Consider the following 22,903-nt stretch of genomic DNA (forward strand, 5'->3'; position numbering starts at 1 on the left):
ATTTGGTGAAAAATTTTCCTTTTGCTAGATGTGTTAACATATCTTTCATGAGCGGCATGGGGTATACGTTTTCGGTGCACACTGCGTTAAGATTTCTATAGTCAACTATAAGACGAAAAGAGCCATCTTTCTTTTCTCGGAACATCACTGGTGCAGCCACACGAGGCCTAGCCGGTTGGATAAACCCCGTTCTAAGTTTTTGTCTATGAATTTACGTAACTCCCCCAATTCTTTTTGGGTCATGGGATAAGCTTTTGGTTTTGGAAGCTTTACCCCTGGAAGTATATCTATTGCACAGTCAGTAGGCCTATGGGGAGGTAGAACATCTGATGCTTTCTCACTAAAGACTTCTCGCAAGTCCCAGTATTCCTTAGGTGTCCTCTCCTCCCCTTCTATCTGCTCGATCATTGCCCCCATCACGTCATGGGACATGGCCACGGTAGATCCCTCCTTGGTTTCTCTTTTCTCCCCCTTTAGTATCCTAGAGCAAAAACGTAAGACTCCCGTCTTCCAGTTAATATGGGGTTCCATTTCTGCAGCCATCCTCTCATCAGGGGAACCAGATCACTGAACTCCTGGCTGTAATCAGCCACCGGTCTCCTCCCTTGCCTGATGGTTTTCATCCGCCTTTGGCCTTCCGCCATGGGGTCCTCGAACCTCCTCCTCAGTGCAGTCATAAAATGCTCATAGTTTTGCAGTAAGGGGGAGTGGTTGGTATATAGTGACACAAACCATGCAGCTGCTCTTCCTGTTAGGTTTTGGGTTACAGCTCTAACTTGTGCTGCCTGTGACCAATAATCTTCCCCCCAGTCTATCATGTGGTTATTCACTATCGCCAGGAACAGTCCTAGCTCCTTGGCATTTCCATCGAATTTCTCTGATATGGGGGGGATTTTTGGCTTTATCCTTTCCCTGCGCAGCCTCACTTGGCCAGCAGGTGGCATACGCCCTCCATCCAATTCAGCTGCCTCTGGGAAGGGGTTTTCTGGCTCTGGGCCTTCCGAAATCTCTTTGCCCTGGGAAACTCCTCCAGCGGGCCCCTTTGTAATTTCTTCTTCCTCTTCTCCCTCCCCCCTGGAGGACCGAATAGGAGATTCATACCTTTGGCGAGCTGCTTGCCTTACTTTCACCTCACGGTAAAGACACAATGCCTCGTCCAACTGGAGCTTGTCTCTGATCTCCTGTTCTTCCTTCCAGTCTGAAAGTCTTACTTTCCCCTTTTTTTTTCTTTTAGTCACTCCAGAAGGAAACTCTTCAGGGTCTGGTTTCCACCCTTTTTCTTCCAGCTGTAATTGCTCCATCCACCGGGCTCTGCAATCCTCCAGTTCAGGGTTAAAACTGTCAGAAGGAAATCCTCCGGATGCCTCCCCCAGTTCAGCAGTTGGCTGGCTTCCCATCAAATTTTTTCTGTCAACCCCCTCGGTATTTTGGTTAAAATCCTGGTTGGTCAACATGCTGTGAGATCCAACTTAATGTCAGGCTGCCTCTGATTATATCTAGGAAAGAATACACCTTGACTTCATTTGCAAATAAAGAAAAGTACTTTTACTAGGTACATTGGATAGCAGCAGTGTTAAGTTGAATCAGAGACAAAATATGGCTAACAATCTATATCCCCCCTATTACTCCCTCCTCTTTCCCAAGAGGTCATCAGGTCTGGTCCAATGCCAGCTCCTTCCCAGGATCCCATGGTAATCTTCTTCCGCAGATCTCTGGCTGTCAATCATATCAGGAATGCAATGTCCGTTAGAGTTCGCGCTCAAACATTCCTGTTGAATTCAAAACATTAATCTCCCCTCCCCCCTTAATTATGTCAGACCGACACTCTTAAAGGGCCCTCTCTACTTAACTTGAATCCAAGAGCTATTTACATTAGAAATAAAATCCGATGCTATCTAACAACTGAATATAAGAAGTACAAAAAGATATGAAGATTGGAGTGGAGGCTGACAATGGGGACATGAACTCCCTTCTAATATAAAGACAAAACATTCAGTAATGATTCTCCCAGAAGCCATAGCTTTCATGAAGCCAGTTAAAAATTCAAAGCCTTTATTGTCATTGTACATCATGTATACAATGAAATTGGTTTAGTCTATATTGGTGCAGTCCATACAAGAATACAAGGCAACATGAATAATATAAAGAATAACACTTACACAAGTAGTTAGGGAAAAAAACTAGTCATACGTTCCCAAATATATGTCCTTAGATAAACATCCAGTTTCCATTAGAACTGGATGTTTAGCTAACACAACATTGATTTTTGAATCTGCCAAAATTTAATCAAGACAATTAGAAGCAATGAAATTTCTCATGTTATTTCATATAACTTTTATAACTTTTAATAAAGTTTCTCCTGTTGAATTTTCTTATTCAAACATTTGTGTTTGTTGTCCTTTGGTTAAAATATTTAGTAACACTAAATATCAGATAATGGCTTTGCATCATTTAAAAACTGGTATTCTGTTTCAGATTTTCTGGGCACTAAAATTATATCGATAACTAAAGTTTTTTAAGAAATATTTGTCAAGATTCTATGGATAATTATTTTAAATCTATTTTCTCTTACAAACTTATTAGCATAGAATCAAATGTTTTGCGAGGTATGCAAATGATATGTATATTAACTATAGCTTCATAAAAATTCTTACAATGAAAAAAATTAATAGCAGAAAATGTGAAAGTATCATGTGGCTGCAATCTAATGAAGCGGTGTTATTTATAAAAATTATATTGCACTGTGTTATATAATTATTTTATGCTCTTAGCATTCAACAGCATTTTTAAAAAATAATATATTTTTTTAGACTTCTAGTAACTGAAGTCTAAAGAACACTGTAATCTGCTTAGGGAAATTTGGAAAAGTATAATTTACCAGGGGAAATGTAACAAAAATTCCAAAATTTAGTTTTGTTTGCTTTTTAAAAAACAATTTATATGGATATGAGAATAAATATATGTGCAAATCTATTTCTGTATATACGCATGCACACAAACAATGCATGTACATTTTTATTTTCTTTACCCTTTGAAATTTACTTACAATATATTATGCACATCATTAAATACATTTTTTAAAAAGGAAGCTTGGCTTCTGGATTTCCTTCCACGGGGCTCCTGGTCGGGCTACTGTTTGAAGTAATCCAGGAGGTTTTCCTGGGGGCCTTTTAGATGATACGCAAACAGGGCAACTTGATATATACGATTGAATGTCCTTTTTAAGACTTGGCCACCAAAATTGTCTTTTAAGAAGATGCAAGGTTTTCACAAATCCAAAATGTCCTGCCATTTTGGCATCATGGCATCGTTGTAGGATGGTTTCTCTGAGTGATAGAGGAACATATTGTTTCGCTCCAACCCAAGCCAGTCCATCACGGAGTGTGCATTCATGTGAATGCGCCAAAAACCAGTCATCGGAGTGTAAAGCTTCTTTAAACAAATTAGTTAGTTCATCTGGCAGTGATGTCTCGGTTTTGGTATGGCTTCGAGTTATAGCCGGAGCTGCTAACTGTTGAATGGGAAGTATTGGGCGAACCACCTCGGAGCGTGTACCATTGTATTGAGGCAAACGTGAAAGAGCATCTGCCAAAATGTTTTTTCCTCGAGGAATGTAATGTAAGGTGAAATTAAAGCGGTTAAAATATTGAGCCCAACGGGCTTGTTTAGGCTAAAGTTTTCTAGGAGTTTTTAGCACTTCCAGATTTTTGTGATCAGTCCAAACTTCAAAAGGATGATTAGAACCTTCTAAGAATTGTCTCCAGGTGCGAAGAGCCCAATGCACTGCAAATGCTTCTTTCTCCCAAATAGCCCATCTTCTTTCAGTTTCAGTCAATTTTCGAGAAGTGAAAGCACAAGGTTGTAGTTTACTATCGGCATTGTTTTGGAGCAAAACGGCTCTGACTGCTACATCACTAGCATCTGCTTGTATCACAAAAGGAACATCCATGTCGGGGTGTTTTAAAATAGGTTCAGCAGCAAACAGTCGTTTCAACTTTTCAAACGCTGCTTGACATTCCATTGTCCATTCGAGAGGTAATGATGGTTTGGGTTTTGTATCTCCTTTAGTTTTTAAGAGGTTGGTGATTGGCAAAGCAATTTGAGCAAAGGAGGGGATGAATTGACGATAAAAGTTCGCAAATCCCAAGAAACTTTGTAACTGTTTGCATGTGCGTGGGGGGCCCCATTCCAAGACAGCTTTCACTTTCTCTGGGTCCATTTCTAATCCATCCGCCGATATGCGGTACCCTAAGTAGTCTATTTTAGTTTGATGGAAATCACATTTGGATAGCTTGCAGTAAAGTTCTGCAGATAATAACTTTTTAAGAACTGCTCTTACTAGTTTAATATGTTCTTCCATTGTTTCTGTATAGATAAGTATATCGTCAAGGTAGACCAGAACCCCTTTAAACAAATGTTGATGGAGTATTTCATTTATTAGTTGCATGAAAACTGCGGGCGCCCCCTGCAGTCCAAACGGCAATACTCGAAACTGGAAACACCCTAGAGGGCAATTGAAAGCGGTTTTCCATTCATCCCCCTCCTTTATACGAACTCTGTAGTAAGCCTCTCGTAGGTCTAATTTAGTGAAAAACTTCCCTTTCGCTAGATGCGCTAACATATCTTTCATGAGCGGCATGGGGTATACGTTTTCGGCGCACACTGCGTTAAGGTTTCTATAGTCAACAATTAGACGAATAGAGCCATCTTTCTTTTCTCGGAACATCACTGGTGCGGCCACACAAGGCCTAGCCGGTTGGATAAACCCCGTTCTAAGTTTTTGTCTATGAATTTACGTAACTCCCCCAATTCTTTTTGGGTCATGGGATAAGCTTTTGGTTTTGGAAGCTTTACCCCTGGAAGTATATCTATTGCACAGTCAGTAGGCCTATGGGGAGGTAGAACATCTGATGCTTTCTCACTAAAGACTTCTCGCAAGTCCCAGTATTCCTTAGGTGTCCTCTCCTCCCCTTCTATCTGCTCGATCATTGCCCCCATCACGTCATGGGACATGGCCACGGTAGATCCCTCCTTGGTTTCTCTTTTCTCCCCCTTTAGTATCCTAGAGCAAAAACGTAAGACTCCCGTCTTCCAGTTAATATGGGGGTTCCATTTCTGCAGCCATCCTCTCATCAGGGGAACCAGATCACTGAACTCCTGGCTGTAATCAGCCACCGGTCTCCTCCCTTGCCTGATGGTTTTCATCCGGCCTTTGGCCTTCCGCCATGGGGTCCTCGAACCTCCTCCTCAGTGCAGTCATAAAATGCTCATAGTTTTGCAGTAAGGGGGAGTGGTTGGTATATAGTGACACAAACCATGCAGCTGCTCTTCCTGTTAGGTTTTGGGTTACAGCTCTAACTTGTGCTGCCTGTGACCAATAATCTTCCCCCCAGTCTATCATGTGGTTATTCACTATCGCCAGGAACAGTCCTAGCTCCTTGGCATTTCCATCGAATTTCTCTGATATGGGGGGGATTTTTGGCTTTTTCCTTTCCCTGCGCAGCCTCACTTGGTCAGCAGGTGGCATACGCCCTCCATCCAATTCAGCTGCCTCTGGGAAGGGGTTTTCTGGCTCTGGGCCTTCCGAAATCTCTATGCCCTGGGAAACTCCTCCAGCGGGCCCCTTTGTAATTTCTTCCTCCTCTTCTCCCTCCCACCTGGAGGACTGAATAGGGGATTCATACCTTTGGCGAGCAGCTTGCCTTACTTTCACTTCATGAAAAAGACACAATGCCTCTTCCAACTGGAGCTTGTCTCTGATCTCCTGTTCTTCCTTCCAGTCTGAAAGTCTTACTTTCCCCCTTTTTTTCCTTTTAGTCACTCCAGACGGAAACTCTTCAGGGTCTGGTTTCCACCCTTTCTCTTCCAGCTGTAATTGCTCCATCCACCGAGCTCTGCAATCCTCCAGTTCAGGGTTAAAACTGTCAGAAGAAAATCCTCCGGACGCCTCCCCCAGTTCAGCAGTTGGCTGGCTTCCCATCAAATTTTTTCTGTCAACCCGCTCGGTATTTTGGTTAAAATCCTGGTTGGTCGACATGCTGTGAGATTCAACTTAATGTCAGGCTGCCTCTGATTATATCTAGGAAAGAATACACCTTGACTTCATTTGCAAATAAAGAAAAGTACTTTTACTAGGTACATCTGGATAGCAGCAGGGTTAAGTTGAATCTGAGACAAAATATGGCTAACAATCTATATCCCCCTTATTACTCCCTCCTGTTTCCCAAGAGGTCATCAGGTCTGGTCCAATGCCAGCTCCTTCCCGGAGTCCCGGGGTAATCTTCTTCCGCAGGTCTCTGGCTGTCAATCATATCAGGAATGCAATGTCCGTTAGAGTTCGCGCTCAAACATTCCTGTTGAATTCAAAACATTAATTTCCCCTCCCCCCTTAATTATGTCAGACCGACACTCTTAAAGGGCCCTCTCTACTTAACTTGAATCCAAGAGCTATTTACATTAGAAATAAAATCCCATGCTATCTAACAACTGAATATAAGAAGTACAAAAAGAGATGAAGATTGGAGTGGAGGCTGACAATGGGGACATGAACTCCCTTCTAATATAAAGACAAAACATTCAGTAATGATTCTCCCAGAAGTCATAGCTTTCATGAAGCCAGTTAAAAATTCAAAGCCTTTATTGTCATTGTACATCATGTATACAATGAAATTGGTTTAGCCTATATTGGTGCAGTCCATACAAGAATACAAGGCAACATGAATAATATAAAGAATAACACTTACACAAGTAGTTAGGGAAAAAAAAACTAGTCATACGTTCCCAAATATATGTCCTTAGATAAACATCCAGTTTCCATTAGAACTGGATGTTTAGCTAACACAACATTGATTTTTGAATCTGCCAAAATTTAATCAAGACAATTAGAAGCAATGAAATTTCTCATGTTATTTCATATAACTTTTATAACTTTTAATAAAGTTTCTCCTGTTGAATTTTCTTATTCAAACATTTGTGTTTGTTGTCCTTTGGTTAAAATATGTAGTAACACTAAATATCAGATAATGGCTTTGCATCATTTAAAAACTGGTATTCTGTTTCAAATTTTCTGGGCACTAAAATTATATCGATAACTAAAGTTTTTTAAGAAATATTTGTCAAGATTCTATGGATAATTATTTTAAATCTATTTTCTCTTACAAACTTATTAGCATAGAATCAAATGTTTTGCGAGGTATGCAAATGATATGTATATTAACTACAGCTTCATAAAAATTCTTACAATGAAAAAAATTAATAGAAAATGTGAAAGTATCATGTGGCTGCAATCTAATGAAGCGGTGTTATTTATAAAAATTATATTGCACTGTGTTATATAATTATTTTATGCTCTTAGCATTTAACAGCATTTTTAAAAAATCACAGACGGGGAATAATATATTTTTTTAGACTTCTAGTAACTGAAGTCTAAAGAACACTGTAACCTGCTTAGGAAATTTTGAAAAGTATAATTTACCAGGGGAAACGTAACAAAAATTCCAAAATTTAGTTTTGTTTGCTTTTTAAAAAACAATTTATATGGATATGAGAATAAATATATGTGCAAATCTATTTCTGTATATACGCATGCACACAAACAATGCATGTACATTTTTATTTTCTTTACCCTTTGAAATTTACTTACAATATATTATGCACATCATTAAATACATTTTTTAAAAAGGAAGCTTGGCTTCTGGATTTCTTTCCCATTCCTTACCGGCAATGCCCATATGCGTATGTATATGAGTAAACATAAGAAATAGAGAGCAGTTTATATATTTTCTATTGTGGGCTTTGTGACTGGGAGAGAAGGGGGTTTAAGAATGGAGCAATTGCCAGCTTTAGAATCAGTGTCTTTCTCACGTGGATGCTTTGGGGGAGACTTTTTCTTTTCCTTAACTTCTGACCTGATATGGCTTATTTTCAGACTTGATCTTTCCTTTGCCAGCTTCTGACCTTACTCCCACATAGACTAGATTGGTCCTATTCTGTTCAGTTTTAAAAGAGTTATTCTGCTTATGGGCACATTCCAAATTCCCTTCAATAATTTCTTTTCTGTGTTCCATTGAGACACTGTATAAAATGCAACATATTTAAGACACTTTATGAATTAAAACAAATGTAGAGTAATTGTGTGATTATTTATTTCTTAAATTAATCCTGGAACCTTAAAACAATGCGCTTAAGACTCCCTCATCTAGTTAGCCTAATTTTAGTCCATTTATGTTGATTGTATAGATGCTGTAGTTAATTATATTGATGTGATTATCTATCTGTCTTTCTCACACATACCCTGCATTTCAAAGAAGAATGGAAAGCTCATCAAGCGTATTTTATCTTTGTTATAATTGTTGTAGTTATTATTTTCAATACAATTAATTAGCAAGAGTTACTAGAAAGTGCATTGTTCAAGTCAGCATCTCTGCTTTGTATTAAGGGAGGAGATTCCTTCTGTAATAATGTTGTTTATCTGTTCAAGATCATTATTAAATATACCTGGAATAACAGCTATGAATTTGGACATCTGAAATGGATTTGTGGCATAATCACAATTATTGTGTGTATACACACATATATATACATATATAAACACACACACATACATACAGTATATACATACATATGGATCTGGTGAGAGACGTAGGTCTCTCTCTCACACACACACACACGTGTGTGTGTGTGTGTGTGTGTGTGTGTGTGTGTGTGTATGTCTTGGCGTATTTGGGTCTTTTCCCGTGTAAGGTTGAGAATATCTTGGCGATGTTTCGACGAGGTCTGACTTGTCATCTTCAGGCTGGTGCTTACGGCCTCGTGTTTGTGCAAGCAAAGCGTGGTCGGAGCTGCCATCTCTCTATAAATACTGGTGGGGAGGTGGGGAGTGTTGCTGTAAGTGGGTTGGGTGGCTGTGTGGTTGCATCTTGATTGGTAGGTGGAGTGGGTGTTTGCAGATTAGTCGGCTGTTTCGTAGCATCCTATGTGGGTGTGGTCCTAGTTGTGCGCCCATTAGTCTTTTGTATTGTAACGACCTGGTTAATGGGCTATGTGGAAACGTCCTGAGTTCTGGGAATGTCCTGAGTTCTGGGAGACGGCAGTTCCAACCACGCTTTGCCTGCACAAGCACAAAGCCGTAAGCACCAGCCTGAAGATGACAAGTGAGACCTCGTTGAAACATTGCCAAGATACTCTCAACTTTACACAGGAAAAGACCCGAATACGCCAAGACCTACATACCTATACCCATGAAAACCTACAAACACACACACACACACACACACACCCCTCCCTCTCATTCTGTCTGTATATACACACAGATCAGGTGAGAGTGAGACTTGTATTTCAGTATCGCCATAATTCAGTATTGCTGTAATTCTTCATAGAAATCTATCATTGATGTATTTATTATTGTTAAACAGATATTTATACTGCATCCTGCATAAATTCAAAGTGTAATATAAAACACACCAGAATATACAAAACCATATCAAGGAAAAATGAGGGAGGAAAGGAAAATTAAATGAGCCATTCATCCAATATTTATGCAAAGATGGTCAGGTTGAAAAGAAACATAAGTGACACAAAAGATACCTCATGAACTTCAGAAAGAGACTATTCCAGACAGTAAGTAGCACTAAAAAGATATGTAAACAATCACATCCATCAACACCTCTGATAACAAACACATATATTTTTTATAAAAAACAGAATTAAATAATTTTAATTCTATTAAAATTTTAATAGAATTTTTAATAGAATTAAATAGAATCTAATAATTTTAAAAAATATTTTGAAATAGATTTATTTACATGTAATATGAAAGGGACGATGCAAAATTAACCAAGTGGTAGTCTTTAGTAAGCAAGATGACATCATTGAATCAAAACTGAACATTTAAATGGAGAGTGCTTACATTTCTCTTCTTAAAAGGGTGGCGGTATTGTTCTTTTAAAAAGTACTCATCTTTAGTTCCAGTATATCCTTGATATTTATGCAACACTTTTGTGTGTTGGGATACCCAGTAGGATTTGATTGGGAGCTACAGTTGTTCCTTACAAGATTAGCAAAAGTCTTCAGATGACAGTGTGACCTTTGTCAGTTTTTTTTTTTTTTTTTGCTAAGATGACAAACAGAAGAAGGAAAAGGAAACCTCCCACCAAGATTTTGGAAGCAGGCAGTTTTTTCATCTTACTTAAATGCATGGTCTGGTTTCGTCTTTCATTTGACTATCCTAATACATGTAGATTTCACTGAAGAAAATGTTGAAAAAGCTCTTCACAAACTGAAACCATCCCTATCTATAGAACCTGATGGACTATGTGCATACTTCTTAAAAAAGCTTTCCACTAATATAGCAGAACCCCTAAGCGTAATCTTTGGAAAAGCCTTCACGACCAGTTCCCTTCCCAAACTTTGGTCACTAGCCACGGTCATCCCTATCTTCAAAAAAGGAGACCTCAGCTTAGTTGAAAATTACAGACCAATCTCTCTATGCTGCGTCACCTGTAAAGTTATGGAATCTATCATCAACCAATCCATTACCCTCCACCTAGAAACAAACAATCTACTCTCTAATAAACAATTTGGTTTCAGAAAAAAATTATCACGTAACTTACAACTTCTTCACTGCAAAAACTTATGGATTACAAATCTTGATCAAGGCAAAACAATAGATGCAATTTACATAGACTTCTGTAAAGCTTTTGACTTAGTGGTACATGCAAACTTCTCCTAAAACTAAAATCCTACGGTATCTCTGGACCCCTCCACAATTGGATAACAGCATTCCTGTCAAACTTAGTGGTACATGCAAACTTCTCCTAAAACTAAAATCCTACGGTATCTTTGGACCCCTCCACAATTGGATAACAGCGTTCCTGTCAAACAGACAACAAGTGGTCAAAATAGGCAGTGCCCTATCAAATCCTGTTACTGTCAATAGCGGCGTTCCCCAAGGCAATGTTCTTGGACCAACACTTATGCCACCAGACTTGAAATCTTGGGTTTAGAAAACTTAGAACTCCGCTGCCTTCGACAGGACCTGTGTTTAACTCATAGAATCATCTATTGCAATGTCCTTCCTGTTGAAGACTACTTCAGCTTCGATCACAACAATACAAGAGCAAACAATAGATTTAAACTTAATGTTAACCGCTTCAATCTTGATTGCAGAAAATATGACTTCTGTAATAGAGTTATTAATGCTTGGAACACACTACCTGACTCTGTGGTCTCTTCTCAGAATCCCCAAAGCTTTAACACCCCATTCCTAAGAGGTCTGTAAGGGGCATGCATAAGAGCACAAACGTGCCTACCGTTTCTGTCCTATTGTTTCCTTTCATTATATCCAGTTAATGTAGTTATTACATACTTATGCTTATATATATGCTTATATGTTATATAGCTATTTTCATGCTTGTGCTTATATATACTGTTGTGACTAAATAAATAAATAAATAAATAAATAAATAAATAAATAAATATCCAGGAACAAGATGGTTTGCTGAAAACCAGCTAGAGAGGAAGAAAGGAAGTAGACACTACTGCTGAGACCCATGGAGCAATAAGATTTACCATTGTTTTTCCAGTAGTCTTTTCCTGTCTTTCTCTATCTACAAGGATATATTGAACTGGCTTCCCCTCTGGTTGATGCTCTTTTCTAATAGCCAGTTGACATTATATATTGGATTGTTTGAGTATAGAATTTCAATTAACTAGACCAATATTGAAAACTATACAAAGACATTGGTACTCCAGCATAGTCAATAGTTTTGCTTTTGCATAAATAATTTTTTTTCAGCATTCACTTGATTTATTTCGCATTAACCACAGAACAAAATAAATTTGTACATTTACTGTAAAAACAGAATTACAAAGTAGTCCATGCTGGCAAGCAAGTTGCATACTTCCAGCTGATTTCACTTGTAGGTCTTCATATGCCAAAGGCCATAATTTAAATAGTGAATATTTTCACTGCCAATGTTGACTTTTTCTATATAGTCTGCTACCATCTTCATGACCCCAACACGTAGTGCATGTTGCTTTCCTTCCAACATTATTGCCACAATCCTATCAGCAGCAGCAAGACAAAGTAGGGAAAAAAATGGTAAGTGAACATCTGTCTACCCTACACGAGTTCAAATCACCAGGACCGGATGGATTACACCCCAGGGTTCTGAAGGAACTGGCAGAAGAAATCTCAGAACCACTGAACTATATCTTTCAAAGATCCTGGAGCACAGGGAAACTGCCAGAGGACTGGAAAAGAGCTGATGTAGTTCCCATCTTCAAAAAATGAAGAAAAAAAAACAGATCCAGGAAACTACAGACCTATCAGCCTGACCTCAATACCGGGGAAGATTCTGGAAAAGATAATCAAGCAACAAATCACCGAACACCTAGAAGCAAACACAGTAATAATCAAAAGCCAACATGGGTTTGTCAAAAACAGATCATTCCAGACTAATCTTACTGCATTATTTGACAAAGTGACAAAATTAGTGGACCAGAAGAATGCTGTTGATATAATTTACTTGGACTTCAGTAAAGCATTTGATAAAGTAGACCATAACCTATTACTAGATAAAGTAGAAAAATATGGGTTAGACAGCACCACCACCAGATGGATTTTTAACTTGCTGACCAACCGCACTCAACATGTAGTCCTCAACGGAACTACATCCACATGGAGGGAAATATGCAGTGGAGTACCCCAAGGCTCTGTTTTAGGCCCAGTACTCTTCAACATCTTCCTCAATGACTTGGACGAGGGGATAGATGGGGAACTCATCAAATTTGCAGATGACACCAAGCTGGCAGGAAGACCCAACACTCCAGAAGATAGGCTCAAGATACAAAAAGATCTTAACAGACTTGAACATCTAACAAAATGAAATTCAACAGTGAAAAAAGTAAGGTTCTACATTTAGGCAAAAAAAACAAAATGCACAGGTACCATATATGTGGTACCTTGCTCAATAGTAGTAACTGTGAGAGGGATCTTGGAGTCCTAGTGGACAACCATTTAGATATGAGCCAGCAGTGTGCAGCAGCTGCCAAAAAAGCCAACACAATTCTGGGCTGCATAAACAGAGGGATAAAATCAAGATCACGTGAAGTGTTAATACCAGTTTATAATGCCTTGGTAAGGCCACACTTGGAATATTGCATTCAGTTTTGGTCGCCACGCTGTAAAAAAGATGTTGAGACTCTAGAAAGAGTGCAGAGAAGAGCAACAAAGATGATTAGGGGACTGGAGGCTAAAACATATGAAGAACGGTTGCAGGAACTCGGTATGCCTAGTTTAATGAAAAGAAGGACTAGGGGAAACATGATAGCAGTGTTCCAATATCTCAGGGGTTGCCACAAAGAAGAGGGAGTCAAACTATTCTCCAAAGCACCTGAGGGTAGAACAAGAAGCAATGGGTGGAAACTTAATCAAGGAGAGAAGCAACTTAGAACTAAGGAGAAATTTCCTGACAGTTAGAACAATTAACCAATGGAACAACTTGCCTGCAGAAGTTGTGAATGCTCCAACACTGGAAATTTTTAAGAAAATGTTGGATAACCATATGTCTGAAATGGTGTAGGGTTTCCTGCCTGGGCAGGGGATTGGACTAGAAGACCTCCAAGGTCCCTTCCAACTCTGTTATTATTATTATTAAAGTTTGGCTCCTGGACACGTCAGGCCAGGACACATGATATTTCCTCCACTAAGTAAAAATTTAATGGCTCTTTTATTGACTTGATGTGGTAGAATGAAGGGATATTTATGTAGTAACCTCAGAGTGGGATAAAAGGGCCCTTCCCTTTGTCTGAAGAACAGCAGTGCATCATTTACTGTGAGAATTTTTATATGTTCATGACATTGTATTATCTTAACAGGGTCTATCTTTGGCATAATTTGGTTTAGCCATGGCTCAATACCCGGGAATTGATCTATCAGTTGGTTCTTAATGCCTTTAATCACCAATGTTTTCAACTGGATGCAGTTTGGTACATTCTCTTTTTTATCAGATTTCTTGAACATCCTGGGGCGACGGGGTGACGCTCCTCACGAGGCCAGGCGGAGCAAGGGCTGAGGCTGGGGGGGGACTACTTGTATAAATAAATTTTTATTCTCATCTGAATTGGGCTTTAAAATTCACACACCTACAACAGCTAAAATCTCAGCTATCCTCTGAGAATTGGCTGCTGGCCTTCATGTGACTTGCCACCTTTTGAGAAAGCTATCAGGATGAATATCTCTAATTTCTACTATATGTAATCCTGGCATAATGGCTTTTCAAAATGATTTTGAATCACTATCATCCCAATAATTTTCTCTGATTCGATTTTTGCAAAGCCTTTATAATTTTTGTCAGCGCTTTTCTCTTTACATATTAATTGACAGAACAATAAAAGTGATTACTTCTCTGTATTAATATTACATTTCTATTGCAGACAGCAGTGGTATTAGTTCAGCTGTGCCACTGTCCAGAATTTGAACTTAGGTTAAAGCTTCAGAATTTCTTTTTGGATCGGTAGGTTGAAAGAAAGAAGACTTAAGATTTTAAATTTCTCTTATTAAGGCTAATGTTCATCTGAATTTAAAGGAACATTCCCAGTTTTCTACTATTTTTGCTTTAAAATGTTATTGACCTGTATTCTCACAACTTTTCTATACTCCATGGCTAAAGGTTGCTTTTAATTAATTAATGTTAGCTTCTTGTGATGTCTGGATACTGTTCAATTATATTTCCCAGAATTCAACACCACTGGCAATGGTGATGAATCTGTTGAAAATTCTAGTTGGAGGACCATGGGTTTCTCCTTCATGATCCATGCTGAATGGTAGTCATATCATACACTGTTGGTAAGAATGGTAGGTGTACCAATTGTAGGTGTGCCATTCACAACTACACTGTTGTCTTTCAGGAATTGCTGGGCTTAATATGATGCATGCATGAATCATATCAGCAGCAATTTCTTGTGCTGATTAACTATTCTGTAGATTTTTTTTAAGAATGATTGCTTCAAATATCTCAAATATTTTGAAGGTTAAGTAATAGCACACATTTTTAAACATTTTTTGTGTGTAAATATCAAAAGTATGTGTTCGGTTATTAAACATAAGAAACGTGAACTAACTTGTTTTCCATTTTTGCTTATTTTTAATAATGTTTACAGAAAGTAAGGCCAGAAAAAATGTATACTACCTAGTTTGATCCTTTGTAGTTTGGTTAGGCAAAAGTTGAAACCTTGACTACAAATTAGATAGCAAACTAATTTTGCATAAGGCCAAAAACTGAAGTAATAATGATTTCTAAGATACCCAACTTTTCCCACTGCTCTTTTTAGAATAACAAAGGAACTAGGTCAGAAAAATTTAGGATATTTTAAAGTATGTACAGTATTATATTATTTCTCAGTACCTAATTTACAATTACAGAGCTCCATGAATATTGAAATGCTTCAGCTTCCCATTATAAATGTATGTGGCAGTTTGGTTGTTGATCAGTTTATGAAGTTAATGCAAATGAAACTGTCTTCCTGTCAGCATTTGAAATATATAATGCAGTCATGTTGTATATTCAGGGACAGGCCATTGACAGTCAATTAACAAGTTTGATTGGTATGTCAACTCATTCTTTTGAATTGTTAATAGTATGTTAATAGCATTCATTTCTTTGTGCAGTCCCATTTGCAGCTTCACAGTTACAGCTATTTTTTAATAATTCTGAGTAACCTAAAATAGTGCCTTAATAATAGATTATTAAACACCTGTCTGGTGTAGCTTAGGAATTTTTTTCCTAGACTGGGAGTTTGCAATGTATTCCTTTGATATTCAAATCAACAAATGATAGCTTTTTTATTCAAAACGTAAGTTCTTTTGATGGTTAGCTTGTTAAGAAATATTCAGCTCCAGTCTGACCTGATCTGGTTTCCCATGGAAAAGATCTGATGCTGTTTGAAGGTTCATAAATGTAATGCCAATGACAATTTGTTGTTGACGTTTTGCTGCCTCAGCCTTCAGATGCTCCCATTTGATGATCTGCTTTAGCTTTGCCAAATAATGCTTGCAGGTAAATGATCTCCTGGATTATCAGATAGTTTCAAAGCAGAGTTCTCTTCTGTGGTGGGTAATCATGGTTTTTCAGGCTTGGAGGGCTAGTTTTAAAAGGCACATCAAACTTGACAGTTGAATCTCAAGGCAAGTAATGATGGGAGATGGGAGAATTGTGGGAATATTTTTTAGTGAATAACATATTACCAGGTGTTTTGAAGACCTTCAAAGAAGTATCAAATCAGTTCCCCAGAGCAGATTTATGTCCATCTTTTAAAAATATATGGAGTACACAGGTTAACTCACTATTTCCCGGGAAGTTGCTGATTTATTGACATAAATATGTTACATGCCAGTTTTATATAGTACATTTCACGTCAACAGCATTTACTCACTCACTGCTAATGAATTGCCTATAAAGAATCTTCATACTATAGTTAAAGGAAGACTGCAGTCAAACCTCTTCCTTTGAATATATTTAGCAATTGAGTTACAGAATCAGAATGAGTAGTAGGTCAGAGTATAAAACACAATGTTTTGCTACTCAGTAGTATTTTAATTCTTTGTTTGGAGGTTAACACTTTAATCATTAAGATTTAATTTTTATTTAGCATGTCATTATAGTTATCTAGACCAGTGGTCACCAACTGGTGGTCCATTGACCACTGGTGGCCCGTGAGAAAATTTTGGTGGTCACTCACATCGAGGGGCGCCTCGCCGGCCTCTACTCACCCCTTCCCTTGCCTCCCCACCTGGGCTCCTTAGGGCCTCAACAGGAAGCAGTTGTTGGAGCTAAGCAGCTACCACGAGAAACAGTTGGCAAAAAAGCTCAGTTCAAATTTAATCCGACTGAGAAGGAGGCTCAGCAGAAGCATGTCACTGAAGACTACGAGCATAGGCTTTCCAAGCAGAGGGAAGACCTGCTGGAGTGCAAGGCCAGGTACAGGTGCTGGAGGCTCAGTGGGGTGAGATGGTCAGCCAGTTCCAAGCCATGATACAGTCCCACTGGAACGAGGCCCTCTGGCTTTTCACCACCAGCAACGCTTCCCTCCAGCCTTCACCCAAAGCCCCGCACCAGGAGGCTGAAGCAGACCCCAAGTCAGAATTTCTGCCGCCCTCCAACTCACACAAAAAGAGCCCAAAGGGGGAGACTCTCTGCAGCAACACAAATGTTCATTGCATGTATCCAGCCATAGTTTGATGACCCCTGATTTAGTGCAATATAAAAAATGCAAATAATTTTTCTGCGGACCACCAAAATTTTCTCACAGTGGTTGGTGACCACTGACATAGAGGGCTCTCCATTAGTAAGACAGCAAACCAAAAATTGAACATATTGAGAATATATTTCATATGGTGGGTAAAGCTGGCAAAAATGGACTGGATCTATTGTGGGGCTGCAATGAAAAATATTACAGCAAATATTTCTCCACTTCATCCCTATGAAAGAGGCAGTTAGAATGCTGTTGATTTTCATTCTAAGCACTTTCCCATTCTGCATCTTTTGAGCCGGAGCACAATATCTGCACCCAGTGCTCACCATACAGACACAACATGCTATTTTATTACAGAACATTCTAGAAGCCATACCAAGAGCTTATAGCAGAATACAGAAAATCAGGCCAACATTATTATTGAATGTAGTCTATAATGTGTGTTTAATCATATTGAATCATGTACCATAGAAAATGTTCCCAGACTAGGAAATAACAAAAAAAGAAAATGAATAAATTCTAAAATAACCCATAACCCAGCCAAGAAGACTACATGATTTTTTCTATATAGTCATCAAGAATCAAATTCAACTCAAAGGAATTTACTTAAATGTCTTAATTTCATATGAAGTAATGGGCTACAAATGATGCTGCTGATATGGGGATTTAACACATAGTGCATAATGTTTAAAATAAAGTCTTTTCATTTTGCTGAGTCAAGCAAAATTGACTGTTATATATATGGTTTTCTTCCTACCAATCTTCACTATTTTTAAACATTTAAACAAATTCTAAAACATAAGTAAAGCTAAAGGTTCCCCTTGCACATATATGCTAGTCGTTCCTGACTCTAGGGGGCGGTGCTCATCTCCGTTTCAAAGCCGAAGAGCCAGCACTGTCCAAAGATGTCTCCGTTGTTATGTGGCTGGCATGACTAAACGCCAAAGGTGCACGGAATGCTGTTACTTTCCCACCGAAGGTGGTCCCTATTTTTCTACTTGCATTGCTAGGTTGGCAGAAGTTGGGACAAGTAAGGGGAGCTCACCCTGTTATGCAGCACTAGGGATTCGAACCACTGAACTGCTGACCTTTCAATCAACAAGCTCAGCATCTTAGCCACTGAGCCACCACATCCCAGTCTAGTCATGAAGATTCCCATGAATCTTCAGAGTTTTGCTGATGATATATTGTTACCAAATACTTTTATCAAAATCCACATTTGCATCTAATATAACTGTGTACAGCAGCGGTGTCAAACCTAATTTAATTGAGGGCCGCATCAGTGTTGTGTTTGACCTCCAGGGGCTGGGGATGCATGTTGCTGGGGTGGGCGTGGCCAGATTGATGTCACTCATTGAGGCTCCATTTGCAGCTGCACCACCCTCCTGCAGTCCTCTGCCAGTGAAAATGGAGCTCGGGAAGGTGAATGCGGACCACCCAAGGTCTGTTTTTGGCCACGACAGCCTCCTGCAACCCTCTGCCAGTGAAATGGAGGTCCCCAAGCTCCGTTTTCACTGGCAGAGACACCATCCTTCATTGTTTCCAGGGCAGCCCCATGGGCCAGATCTAAATACCCTGTGGACCAGATCCGGCTCTCGGGCCTTGAGTTTGGTGTAAGGTATATTAACATAGCTTACAGTAGTGCTAATTTGAATTGCAATCACAACCTGAATATATCATTGGTTCCACAGTGATATTCTTCCTCTTTGAAACTCACATTGTCACTAAATAGGAGGAAGTAGTAGTATTGTGTGTGTCTGCCACCTTTATTTATTTATAAAATAATAAAAATGAGAAATAAATAAAAAAAATAAACAAACCTTGCATTAAATAGTAATAGTATTGCTGGGTTATATAATATGCTATTTATATATTATTTTTCATTATTACAAATCTTGAAATAGTTTACAGCAAACAATGGCATATTTGATTTAAAAAGTAGGGAGAAAATAAAACTGGTGCTGAAAGAACATGTTTATACTTCACTTGATTCCCTGTTTGTAATATGCTGTAACTAAAGCAATTGGTTGAAAGTAATATATTCTGTATCCAACCAAATATAGTTTACAACTTCTGCCTCCAGTCTCCTTGAATGCCAATTTTTTAGCAAGTCACAGCCTTGAATGGAAGTGTCCATGGAAACAGGAGTGTAGAAATTTTTGGTTCATTGTCCCTGGACATTATATTATTGAATGAATAATAGTTTAGTGTATGTTTCAAGAACTGGATGTGTTCTTAGAAGCAATTTTTTTCTGTTTAAGTGCCACCCTTACATGAGATTGTAAAAATGATATATATATGTATATGAGAAAGGCTGACAGAAATCATGGATAGATATGTAGGCCTCTCTTCAGAGAATAGATTATTCTGTATAAAAAATAATATATATTTTCCTACCTTGATCAACTATATATTATTTTCACTTATTCTTGTTTATATTTTTCATAGCTTCCGTCAGTATAACATAATAAAAGGGGGAAGAAGGAAAGGATATAAATTTCTAATATTTGTTTTTTATCTAAAAATATTTTTGGAAATTGGTAAATTATATATAACATTTTAGGCATACAAGCACGGAAATCATGCAGGCAGGCAAGTAGCAATCCTGCTATATGATGGATCATGTCAAATTTGTTGTACCAAAATTCTTATATGAATGAATTTAAACTAAACAGATGAAGAACAATTAGTAATCGTTAGAGAAGCTGGATCAGGAAAGAATGCAACCAATAGAAATGGTCCTCAATTAATGAAAGCAATAATGACTTGACCTAAAGATGTTGCTGCTTCTTTTGGCCTCAGATGTTTCTTTTTCTTCCATAAAATCACATTTCCAACCTGTGATTGCCATTATCACCTTCTCTTTGCCATTTACTTTATCTTAAAATCCTTTTTAGCCACTACCTACAAATGCTGCCTTTACCCACTGCAATTAATCTTCCCTCAAATTATTCTGTTTTGGAGGTCTCCAGGACTATAGTCAATTATGCATTATGTCTTAGCGGTTTATTTGTTGCCATTAGATATAAAACAAGTAGTCCATTGTGGTAAGTACTTGTGCCATCCTATTGCTTTCTTTTCCTTCAGTATATTTTGGGCCTTTTATAAAAGGTATGCCCCAGGATTTCTTTCCATTCAACTGTCAAATTTCATTTCTGTTTCTACCTAGTAGTTCTAACCTGTGCAGAGCCTTTGGTATTTATCTATTCTCATTTATATTAATAAAACCCTACAACTTAGAGTGTGCTGTGGATTTCATTAGTATGCTGCTAATCCTGTCTTGCATTGCATTAATGAAGATGTTAAGTAAAATAAGACTTACCGTCAATCCCTACGGCATCCTCCAAACTCCTCTTCCAAGTTAATGTAGTGGGATTTTTTTCATTTGAATATCTTGTATTTTCTTAGCTACTTTATTATATAAAAAGTTATTTTCATTTTGAGTATGTCTAAATAGAGAAACACCTACATTCTTTCCAATTCTTTGGTGTATCTTTGTACATAGTGCTGATTCTGAAAATAGCATTCTAAGTTCTTTAACACTGGGTTCATTATACTATTAAGTTGAGGACTACATTTACAAAGTAATCTTAATTTATTTTTGAGTGAGGAAACAGCATGAGTTCTTTTTGTCATGTTATATGTTGTAACATTTTTGGAATTTGACTGTGAAATAAGAGTTTCAGTACATTCAGCACGTTGTAGCAGTGGTGAAATCTGAACCGGTTTACTACTTGTTTGATGGCTGCGCATGCATTCTGCCTGCCCAATACGAGGTGCGCGCCCACAGTGAACGCCAAAAGGAGGCATGGGAAGGAAGGTAAGTAGAACAGCGCACGCAGGGGTGTGTGATCAGCTGTGGCGCACGATCATTGGAGCCTCTTTTTTTATTTTTTTAAAGCATTTTTTTACTACCTATTTGGGCAAATAGGTAGTTAAAAAAGCTTTTAAAAAGTAAAAAAAAAAAGATTCCGATGATCACAGCTGAAGCGTGCGATCGTCAGAGCCTTTTTTTACCTTCTAAAAACATTTTTTTACTACCTATTCGCCTTTTAAAAGTAAAAAAAAGGCTCTGAGAATCGCACGGCTCAGCTGTGATTATCAGAACCTCTTTTTTTTAGTTTTAAAAGCATTTTTTACAACCTATTCCTACCATTCGGGTGGGAAAAGCGACCAAGCCAGAAAGAAGCAGCAAGCAGGCGGCCGGGCAATTGTGTTGGCATGGGCAGGGGCGGGGCAGGGATTTTTGCCACCAGTTCGCCGAACCACCTGCCGCAATCGCTACCGGATCGCCTGATCCGGTCCAAACCGGGAGCATTTCATCCCTGCATTGTAGCCAACCATAACACTATGGTATTATGCAAGCAAATATGTGCAATAGATCCTTGATAGCTTTTGAAATGTCTTTATTATGAGGTTGACAAGAATACTAGTTAGTCTGCAACATATTTTTTTGTTTGATTCTTTTCTTGTTGATGGTTTATCCTAAAAGGCAGAACCTATCTATTGCAATTCTAAAACTATCGTACCTATTAATTTAGCCTTCTAAAGTGGTACTACTCATTCTTATTTTTTAAAGAAAAAACTGCTTGTTTCAATGGTTTCTAAATCTGTCTGAACAAAGTAGAGCAGTAAGGTAAAACGTATTTGTATAATTTATAAATTATTTTGCATACATTAATTGTTGCAGGAAAAAGTTTCTGAAAACTTGCTTTGCTCTAAAAAAAAAGATTTATGTAGCCAAATGCAATTTTACTATCGTTAGCTAAATACAAGGGACATAGGAAGAAAGAATTACCATATATTAAATTAAAGATTCACCACATTAAAACTGTAATCCCTTTAGAAAAGGTAATTTCTCTCTAACTTAATCAGTGAAAGTCTTTATTGCCTGAAGTTTAAATTGATTTAAACCTTCAATAAGGTCAGAGGTGCACATGGCTGACCAGAGGCAGCCAATTAACACATTGTCAGATGTGCTTATTTACCTTGATTGAACAAATGGTGGTTTATTTGACTTGGGGGAGCAAGACAGGGTTGCACTGAATCTTCGTGAACTCTAACCTCTCAGAGGGCAGCAATCATTCAGGTATCAATCCATTTAGAACAAAGTCTATTGGGTATTGGCTCTTTACCTAGAAACAGGTGAATTACTACTTCTGTGCATTACCTGGGACACATATATTTGCCTTCATTCCCGAAAAATTAAAAGAGAATCCCATGGTTCTATAGGTTGATAATGGTGAGTGCCTGATGATTCTCAAACCAACATACCCACATTGCAATAATATAAGTGTTCTACCAAAAATTATTCTTATTGGCTCTTGGGTATCTTGGATCCTTTCAAATCCAAATCATAAAATTGCTAACCAGAACACCTTTGCTTTTATTGACCCATTGTAAATAATAAGCTTAAAAACAGTGCTTGTAAAATCAGAGATGCATTGAATTGTAGTTTAGTGTAGAAAGACTATATAGTAATTGCTTACAGGAAACTATTCATAAATATTGACTGCAGTCAATGGATTTATTTATATATAAATAATGAATTGATAAAGTATATAACTCTTCAGGCTTGAAACTTCTGGTTTAAAAGGCTTTTCCCCCCAAATCTCTTAATCCTTTATGAACATATATTTATTCCTGCCCT

At 38.1% G+C, this 22,903-nt stretch overlaps 2 protein-coding genes across 6 annotated transcripts in view; one reads left to right on the forward strand and one right to left on the reverse strand.

Annotated features, from left to right (window-relative positions):
- DPH6 (diphthamine biosynthesis 6) overlaps positions 1 to 22,903 on the forward strand; it is a 278,777-nt gene that overhangs the window by 167,550 nt on the left and 88,324 nt on the right. The gene's annotated exons all lie outside the window — the stretch shown is intronic.
- LOC131187685 (malignant T-cell-amplified sequence 1-A-like) lies at positions 11,880 to 14,023 on the reverse strand. The gene is made up of 2 exons (XM_058162172.1): positions 13,656 to 14,023; positions 11,880 to 12,081 (listed from the first exon to the last, which is right to left on the reverse strand). Exons 1-2 carry the CDS (start codon positions 14,021 to 14,023, stop codon positions 11,913 to 11,915), a joined length of 537 nt encoding a protein of 178 aa, XP_058018155.1. The 3' UTR covers positions 11,880 to 11,912.

This window comes from Ahaetulla prasina, chromosome 1 (genome assembly GCF_028640845.1).
Source record: "Ahaetulla prasina isolate Xishuangbanna chromosome 1, ASM2864084v1, whole genome shotgun sequence".
NCBI classification, from domain to species: Eukaryota; Metazoa; Chordata; class Lepidosauria; order Squamata; family Colubridae; genus Ahaetulla; species Ahaetulla prasina.